Below are 10,000 nucleotides of genomic sequence, written 5' to 3'. Positions count from 1 at the left end.
AAAAGAGAAGAGAGAAGAGAAGGGTGCTAGACGGAAGACCAAGTGAGAGAGAGGAAGAAGGGAAAGAGAGAGGAGAGGAGAACGAGAGGGAAATGGGAGAGAGGGGGAAAGAAATATGGTGAGAGAGAGAGAGAGAGAGAGAGAGAGAGAGAGAGAGAGAGAGAGAGAGAGAGAGAGAGAGAGAGAGAGAGAGAGAGTGGGGGGGTGGGGAGGAATTACGAACACAAACACAAGAGAGAGGACGAAGAAAGAAACAGAAAAAAAGAGGGGAAACAAGCAGAGACAGAAAAAGAAACACTTGCAACAACAGACAAAACAGCAACAGAAAGAGAGACGAGAATAAAAGACAGAGAAGGGAAAACGAGACGAGTGCGTGCGTGCAAGAGAGAGCCATAACCGTAAGAGCCCCTTATCCCCCCCTCCCCCCCTCCCCGCACAGCTTGCAACAGCCGGCCAGAGAGTGATCGAACTTCGACTCCGCGAAAATTACCTGTTTTACCGGACATTATAATCGGCAAGCGGGAACACATGCACGTGCGAGGGGTGAGGCAGGGGAGGGGGAGGGAAAAGAAGGGGAGAGAGAGGGGACAGGCGAGAGTGAGAGAGAGAAAAGAGAGAGAGAGAAAAGAGAGAGAGAGAGAGAGAGAGAGAGAGAGAGAGAGAGAAGAGAAGAGAAAAGAGAGAGAGAGACAGAGAGAGAGAGAGAGAGAGAGAGAGAGAGAGAGAGAGAGAAGAGAGAAAGAGAGAGAAGAGAGAGAGAGAGAAAGAGAGAGAGAGAGAAAAGAGAGAGAGAGAAAGAGAGAGAGAAAAGAGAGAGAGAGAGAAAAGAGAGAGAGAGAGAGAGAGAGGAGAGAGAGAAGAGAGAGAAGAGAGAGAGAGAGAGGAGAGAGGGGGGGGGGGAGGGTTTTTTTTTTTTTTTTTGGTGGGGCCCCCCCCCCCCCCCCGCCCCCCCCCCCCTGGGTTCCCCCCCCCCACCCCCCATCCCCCCCCCGTTTTTGCCCGTTTTTTTCCCCCCCCTGCCCGTTTTTTAGAAGGATCCGCCCAATCCCCCCGCCTTCCCCGAAAATTTGGGATTTTGGACCATCCAAGTTCAAAAGAGAGGGGAAGGGAAGGGAAAAAAAAAAAAAACGCAGGGAAAGGCCAATCAAAACAATATTTTTAAAAAATGACCACGACTAAGCAAAAAAAAATAAACAAAAAAAAAAAAAAAAAAAAACGGGGGAAAAACAAAAAAACAAAAACAAAAAAAAAAAATAAAAAACATGAACTTTAAAAAAAATAAAAAAAAACAAAAAAAAAAACGTAAAACAGTGACAAAATCATAAAACACAAGCACAAAATAATAAAAACAACAACATTAGACAATAAGTCAAAATTATACAAAACAAGAATACAAATTACTCCTCCCCCCCTTCCCTTTCCCCCACCCGCCCCCCCCCGCCTCCGCCACCCCCCTCCCCCCATTCCCCTGCACGTGACCAGCCAACCCTTAATTTCCCAAACGTATAATACATATATATGAAGATGAAACGACTTTGTTAACACGCGGCCTTTTATGGGGAAATAAAAGTCGAAAACGTTTATACTTGAAAATGTTTATACTCGAAATGTTCATACTCGAAAAATGTTTACACTCGAAAACGTTTATACTCGAAATGTTCATACTCGAAAATGTTTACACTCGAAAACGTTTATACTCGAAAACGTTTATACTCGAAAACGTTTATACTCGAAAACGTCTCAGAATCTGGAGGGAACGTTTCCTACAGTCCGACAGCTCCACGCGGGTAAACATGAACAATAACGAACGGTAATTGAAGGAAATGAATGAAAAGAGACGAAATAAATAAAGACATGGAAACAAAATAAATAAATAAACTAGTCTCACAAAATGCATAAACGCTAACAAATCGCTTTTTCGGCGTTACTGCAAAAACAATTAACAATATATATGCAAATTGATTCGTGTGCGAAAAAAAACAAGAAAATTCCTTTCCCATTTTCTCGGTCAGAGAAGCAACACACGAACTTGCAAACTTAATGTATGAACAAGATATTGCATAATCACAGTGAGCAATTGCAGCGATATGCAAGACATGTTAACACCCGAATCAAGGTATGTTAAAGACAAGGTCAAAGTTTATATATTACGAACTTTACGTTTTCGCCGAGTCAATTTTATGCCCGAGTGCAACATTAATGCAAGGAAGTTGGGAGTTGCAATTTGATGCTTTATTGCTGACAGGTTTAGTATACGATTTTTCCCTCTCTCTCTCTCTCTCTCTCTCTCTCTCTCTCTCTCTCTCTCTCTCTCTCTCTCTCTCTCTCTCTCTCTCTCTATATATATATATATATATATATATATATATTTCTCTCTCCCCTCTCCTTCTCTCTCTCTCTCTCTCTCTCTCTCTCTCTCTCTCTCTCTCTCGCTCTCTCTCTCTCTCTCTCTCTCTCTCTCTCTCTCTCTCTCTCTCTCTCTCTCTCTCTCTCCCCCTCTTCCCTCCATCGCCATTCCATCACTGCTCTTTTTTCTCGAGAGGGGGGGGGGAGACAGAGAGAGAGAGAGAGAGAGAGAGGGGGGGGAGGAGAGGGAGAGAGAGAGAAAAAAATTACTACATAAATAAATAAACAAGTCAACACAGACTCAGACACGGACAAGCACACGCACAAGCACACGCACACACTCACACACACACACACACACACACACACACACACACTCACGCACACATACTAAATGCGACAGGTCAATCTGGAATCCCAAACGAGGGATTCCAAAGGCTCATAAATCCTACGACGACACTTAGGTCCTGAAGGATGAGAGAGGTGGGGGAGGGGTGGGGGGTGGAGATGGATAACCTCAGTAGGTGCGAAGGGGAAGGGAGGGGAAGGGAGGGGAAGGGAGGGGAGGGGAGGGGGGGGGAGGGGAGGGGAGGGGAGGGGAGGGGAAGGAGAGGGGAGTGGAGAGGGGAGGGGAGAGGAGGGGTGGAGCTAGAATAGGAGGGGAGGAGGAGAATGGAGGGGGGAGAGGGGAGGGGATGTGGAAGGGAGGGGGGGTTGGGGAAATACGAAGAAGGAAGGGGGGAAGGGCAGAATGGGCTTCAAGTTGATGAGGAATGGATTACAACATTGGCTGCATTCCTCGGGCGAAGGCCATGGCAAAGGAAATTGAAGAATAGACAGAGGAATGTAAAAAAGAAAGAAAGAAAGAAAAAAAAAAGGGATGTATGTGCCTGTGAGCGTTTTTTCGTGTGTGTCCGCGCGAGGGCGTGCCTGTGCGTGCGCGTTTAATAGATAGGCGTACACGCGTACTAATGTTATGTGAGTGTGGGTGTAGGGAAGTAGAGCAGCGATGGAATGGCGATGGAGGGAAGGAGAGGGAGAGAGAGAGAGGGAGGGAGGGAGGGAGGGAGGGAGGGAGAGAAGGGAGAGAAGAGAGAGAAGAGAGAGAGAGAAGAGAGAGAGAAGGGGGAGAGAGAAGAGATAGAAGACAGAGAGAGAAGAGAGAGAGAAGGGGGAGAGGAGAGAGAAGAGAGTGAAGGGAGAGAAGGGAGGAGAGAGGAGAGAGAGAAAGAAAGAAAGTGAAGAAAAGGAAAAGAGAGAGAGAAAAAAAAAAATGGTGTCGAGATAAGAGCAGATTTCCAGATAGACAATCAGTTTATAATGGTCTATAAACGAAAAAAAAAACAACTCTATTCAAGAGATACTTGCTCGACAAAAGGACAATTTTATCCAGAAAATAATGAAGAACAATGCGAAATAATACGGAGAAATTAGGGAAAGAAATGCAAGTTTCCGACGAGAAAAAACGAAACGAAGAAAGAGCCTAAAAGGGAGAGAGAAGCGAGGAAAACGCTCACCTAACAGTCCATATTCGTGGCGACGAGTATCTCTTATCGCTCAGAGCCTCTTATCACTCGAGGGCTTCATACACACATGTATACGCATACACACGCACACGCAGACGCACACGCAGGAACACGCTCACAGCCTCCACCGAAGAAATATACGCATACCTGCTCACCTACACACAGACACAGACACACACACACACACACACACACACACACACACACACACACATACGCATACGCATACACACACACACACGCACACACGTACACACACACACACACACACACGCACACACGTACACACACACACACACACACACCTACACACATACACACACACACACACATACGCATACGCATACACACACACACGCACACACGTACACACACACACACACACACACACACACACACACACACACACATACGCATACACATACACACACACACTCTCTCACGCACACACGCACACACTCTCACGCCCTAACGTTCTCTCTCTACCTCAGTGTTTACCTGCCTAATCTACCCCTCGCGCTCTCCTCTCCCCTCCTCTCTTTCCTTCTTATTCTCTCTTTTACTTTCTGTCCCCCTTCTCATTGCCTTTGTTCTGTATCTATTTGTGACTCTTGTCATTCTCATTCACATTCTCCTACTCTCGCATTCTTTTCTTCTTCCTCTTCCTCCGCCGGTCTTCGTCCTCCACTTCTCCCCTTCTCTATCTTATCATTTTCAGTGTCTTTATTCCCTTCTATTCCCCCTTTCCCACTCCAGCTCCAACCTTCTCCCCCCCCCCCCTTTTTTCTTCGCCCTCATCTTCCTACTCCATCCATGCCCCTATTCCCCCCCCCCCATATTCAAACACGAAGACCTTCCCCCCTAAAAGCCCTTATCAGCATTACTATCATCACCATCACCATGCCAACCCAACCCCTTATCATCACCATCAAACATCATCACCATCATCCAATTTGAAGCCCCACGAAAAGCATCATCATCATCACTATCACCATCACCATCATCAAAGTTGAAGCCCCCCCCCCCAAGAAGCATCATCATCATCATCATCATCATCACTATCACCATCACCATCAAACATCATCACCATCATCCAATTTGAAGCCCCCCTCAAGAAGCATCATCATCATCATCACTATCACCATCACCATCACCACTATACCCTCCCCATTACCATTATCATTATCATCCCTCAGCCTCTCCCCCCACCCAACCACCGAGACCCCCCACCCCTATCCCTTCCCCCCTCGACAGGTAACGACCCCCACCCCACCGCCACCCCTATCCCCCGGCGGCTAGGACCCTCCAGACTGCGACCAATCGGAAGCGTCGATTTACCTGTCCCTCGACGATGATTGGTCGTGTATCGATGTGCATACCTTGTGGAGTAGACGCACCCACTCACGCACACACGCACACACGCACACAAGACACTTACGCGCTTCCTCCTTACTTACATACGCACACACTTTGCCTGTTAGCGTGGCCCGTCCTATTGTTCTGAGTTTTACCCCCTTCTCTTCTCTTCGTTTTTCTTTGCTCACTTCATATATCCTTTCCTGTGATTTTTATTAATTATTTTTTTCTTTCTTTACTACTCCCCTCCCTTTACTTTCTTTCTTCAAGTCATGTCCCTTTTATTACCTTCAGTTTATTCTTTCTAGTCTCTTTTCATTCCTTTCCTATTCCTTTCCACCAATTCTGTCCATTCCATCCCTTCTTTATCCCTCCCTTTCATTCCCTCCACTGATCCTCTTCGCGTCCTTGGCATCCTCACACTATCCCTTCTTCTCTCTCCTCCTCCTCCGTTTCTTCTCTCTTCTTCTTCCCTTCCTTCTCCTTAGTTCTCTTCCCCTTCCTCTCCTTTTTTTTCTTTCCAAGTCTCTTACCATCCCTCTCCTCTCCTTTCTCCCCAGTTCTCTTCCCTCTCCTTTCCTCCCTCCACTTCTCATCCCTCTCTTCTCCCCATTCCTTCTTTTCTCTTCCCTCCTCTTCCCTCCCCTTCACTCATTTCCCTCCTCTTCCCTCCCCTTCATTCCTTTCCGTTCTTTCCCTTCCCTCCCCTTCATTCCTTTCCGTTCTTTTCCTTCCCTCCCCTTCATTCCTTCCCTTTCCTCCCCTTCATTCCTCTCCGTTCTTTTCCTTCTTTCTTCTTCCCTCCCCTTCATTCCTTCCCTTATATTCCCTTCCCTCCTCTTCCCTCCCCTTCATTCCTTCCCTTCCCCCCTCTTCCCTCCCCTTCATTCCTTTCCGTTCTTTTCCCTCCCTCCTCTTCCCTCCCCTTCATTCCTTTCCGTTCTTTTCCTTCCCTCCTTGCCTCTCTCCCCCTCCGAACGCACGACAAAGTGATGTGCATTATGTACTTTATTGCCCTCACTTTTTCGCCGGGTTCTCCCTTTTATCAGAGTTCTCGTCTCGCGGACAGGGGAAGAAAGGCAAACAAGAGAGGAGTGGGAACAGCATGGGTTGGACGGAGAGAGGAGAGGAGAGGAGAGGAGAGGAGAGGAGAGGCGAGGATAGGGGAGGGGAGGAGAGAGAGACGGAAAGAGTAGAGGAGGAGGAGAGAGACGGCAAGAGGAGAGGAAGAGGAGGAGAGAGACGGCAGGAGGAGAGGAGGAGGAGAGAGACGGAAAGAGGAGAAAGAGGGGAAAGAAGAAGAGAGAGACGGATTAGGAGAGGAGAGGAGAAGGTGGAAGAGGGAGACATAAAGATGAATAAAAGAAGGGAGAAAGAGGAATAAAAGAAAGGAGTAAGAGGAAGGAAAAGAGAGAGGAGAAGGTGGAAGAGGGAGACATAAAGATGAATAAAAGAAGGGAGAAAGAGGAATAAAAGAAAGGAGTAAGAGGAAGGAAAAGAGAGAGGAGAAAGACGAACAAAGGCGGAAAGATGAAGAAAAGGAGAGAAGAGAAAGAAAACAGTATAAGCAGAGAGAACGAGGAAGGCGGAGCAAGCGGGGGCGGAAAGAGGAGAGGCAGAAGAGAGGAAAAAGAGTAAGCATGGACTGAAAGAGGGAGGAAAGGAGAGAGAAAAGAAAAGTGGCCAAAGGTACCAAAAAAAAGCGAGCGAAACCGCCCATGTCCTCACCTTGCCGGCCGCCCTCGCCGCCTGCAGAATGATGGGCGTGGCGGTGGAGAGAATGGTGGGCGGCCTCCTCGGGGGCGGTGGGGGCGCGTGGGGGTTCGCGGGCGTGTGGGAGGAGTGGAGGAGCGCGGTGTGGGCGTGCGCGGTGGCCGTGGCGGCAGTGGAAGCGGGGGCGGCCTGCAGGAACACGTGGTGCAGGATGGGCGTGGCGTAGGACACGGCGAGCGTGCGCACCACCTCGGCGCCCTCGACCAGCGTGGCCGTGCCCGCCTGGCCGTCCACGATGGCCGTCACGCCCTCGGCCGCCATCACGCCGCCTTCGCCGCCCTCCACCGTCACCGTGAGGCGCTGTGCGGGCGGCAGCGAGCGCGGCCGCAGCACCGTCGTGGTCCCGTCGGCCGCCTCCAGCACCGTCGCGCCGTCCTCGCGGCTGTACAGCGTCGTGGCGCCGCCGCCGCCCACCACCACCACCTCGCCGCCGCCGCCCGCACCAGCGGACTCCTCCTCGCCCTCCTCCTCCTCCTCCTCGCCCATGTCCTCCTCCTCCTCCTCTTCCTCTTCGTCTTCTTCTTCTTCCTCCTCCTCCTCCTCCTCCTCTTCTTCCTCTTCCTCTTCTTCCTCCTCGTCCTCTGCCTCGTGGGTCAAGTGCTGGTGGTCCTGAGGATGCTTCTCGTGGTGGTGGTGCAGCCACGCCTGTCGCACCGCGGGCGCGCGGGCGGCCTCGCCTCCCACGCCGCCTTCTCCGCGCACCTCCGCTCCGCCGCCCTCACTCATCATCACACTGCAACGAAAAAGAGGCACAGTCAGTCACGCTGGTTGCCATCGGCGACACCGATTCCTTTCTCGCCGTCGCTTAGATCCCAGCATCAATCACGAGCATCACCTTGCCGTTGCCACAAGAGCATTACAGTTCTCGTAAACAACAGAAGCACACTAATTATGATACTAATAACTATAATACAAACAAGATAATAATAATAATAACAATGGTAATAATTAATAAATAATAATAATAATAATAATAATAACAACAACGAAAGTAATAACAGCAATACTGATGATGATGATGATGATAATAACAATGATAATAACAATGATAATCCAAACATAACAATACCAGTAATAATAATAATGATAATAACAACAAAACAACAATGATCATATTAAGTAATAGTAATAATAATAATAATAATAATAATAATAATAATAATAACGACATGCCATAAGAACAATACTCAATTAAAATAATATAATGCGTCCGTCTCCGAAGTCAGGCACTAATGAAGCGACAGGCCCTTGCAGTTCTCTACGTTCGTGCATGCAAGCAGGCAAGAAAGCACGCTGCAACGAGCGTTAAAATACGTACACCTATTAACAAAGGTGCATAAACACGCATACGCTCATGGATACGGATATTTACGGCATAAATACAAACTTCACGTGGATACATACTGACGGACACGAAAATATGTCCATCGGCACTGTCAGCGCAGAAAAAAATACACCATACACAGCGTAGGTTTAGTGAAAGGCGAGACTAGTTTCAAAATCATATTCGATCTGTTGTATTCCATTTTTAACAAACCTTTTAACGTGTAGTGTTTTTTTTTCCCTTTGGTACCCTCAATGTCACTAGCACACAAACAAATTCTCTCTCTCTCTCTCTCTCTCTCTCCTCTCACTCTCACTCTCACTCTCACTCTCACTCTCACTCTCACTCTCACTCTCACTCTCACTCTCTCTCTCTCTCTCTCTCTCTCTCTCTCTCTCTCTCACACACACACACACACACACACACACACACACACACACACACACACACACACACACACACACACACATTATTCGCGCACGCATACCAACACATGATCCGCGAATGTACTAAAGGCCGCAAGCACGTCAACACAGGCAACATCCGACACGAACTCCCTTCCCGCGGATTTCACTGGGCCGCAGAAGGCAAAATCACTGCCCGCGAGGGACGACGCCGATAATGATGGTGATAATGAAGATGACGATGGTGATGGTAACAATGGTGATAAAATGACAAGAGGAAAGGTGCATAATAGAAAGAACGAGAGATAAAGCGAGAAGCGGGGAGGGAGATGCGAGTGGGAGAGAGGGGAGGAGGACGGGCGCGGGTGATCAACGCCTTGCTCCTGACGGGCGAGAGCACGCTGACGAAGGCACGGCCTGGTAAGAGTGCTGTGTGAGGGGCGTGGTGCCTTCGGTACGTACGGTAACACAGCGGCAGCGGCAGCAACAGCAGTCCTGCAGGTATGGGCGTTGAAGCCCGTGTGCTGCAGGCGGAGGTGGGCGGCCCCGCGACTCCAGTGGGCGTGCTGCCACATGGCCTCGGCACTGTCACCTTGCCTCTTCTCTCCCGGCCGCCCGTGAATCGCGTCGCCCGCCCGAGGAACGCAAGGACAGCTGCGTGGGGCGAGACAGGTGTGGGCGGTGGGCGGAAACACGTGTGCGAGGAGTGCAGGTGCGAGGCCGTGTGGCGCTCGCGCTGCCTGGGCGACGGCGTCCCGGGTTGCCTGGCAACGTGTAAACAACATGGCCCGTGCGCCGTAAGGGTCACATTTCCGCGGCCCTCCGCCGGCCCCAGGGGAACTTCCCGCCCACTTTCTCGCCGAAAGGCTTCTGTCGCGCGACCACAGGGCCCGAGGGAGGCTTACGCACTCTTCGGCTACGAGCGGGCATCCCCACGACGCACACACGGTTGCCCGACGCCCAAGGGGGAAGAGCCCCGACAGGGTTTCGTCGCGCGTGAAGCAGGCGATAGTAGCCCGGAGCGACGCCGGGCGAGCAGCGGGCGCAGCTGTACTACACCCGTACACACGCGCACACACGCACATGAGCCTGAGCGGGGAATATGAACTAGCTAATCTACAGGACTTTATCTACTCCTCCAGAAGTGCAAACAGCGCCGACAAAATAGGGAAAAGCAAGAAAGCAAGAGAGCTATCACCACCGCCTCGGTTGCCCATCCGCAGTCTGTGGTTCGGGGAGGGGGGTGGGTGGGAAACGACCACTGTCCACGA

The 10,000-nt window shown here is 50.0% G+C and overlaps 1 protein-coding gene across 3 annotated transcripts in view; it reads right to left on the bottom strand.

Annotated features, from left to right (window-relative positions):
* Window positions 1-10,000, bottom strand: part of LOC125044383 (histone H3.v1-like) — a 51,616-nt gene that overhangs the window by 24,139 nt on the left and 17,477 nt on the right. For all 3 annotated transcript variants that reach the window (XM_047641023.1, XM_047641021.1, XM_047641024.1), the window contains exon 3: window positions 6,957-7,734. In XM_047641023.1, coding sequence (XP_047496979.1) covers window positions 6,957-7,730 — 774 coding nt within the window. In that variant the 5' untranslated portion in view covers window positions 7,731-7,734. The remainder of the gene's footprint in view (window positions 1-6,956; window positions 7,735-10,000) is intronic.

Source organism: Penaeus chinensis, chromosome 35, assembly GCF_019202785.1.
Source record: "Penaeus chinensis breed Huanghai No. 1 chromosome 35, ASM1920278v2, whole genome shotgun sequence".
Lineage (NCBI taxonomy): Eukaryota > Metazoa > Arthropoda > Malacostraca > Decapoda > Penaeidae > Penaeus > Penaeus chinensis.
This window is presented reverse-complemented; position numbering and strand designations above follow the sequence as displayed.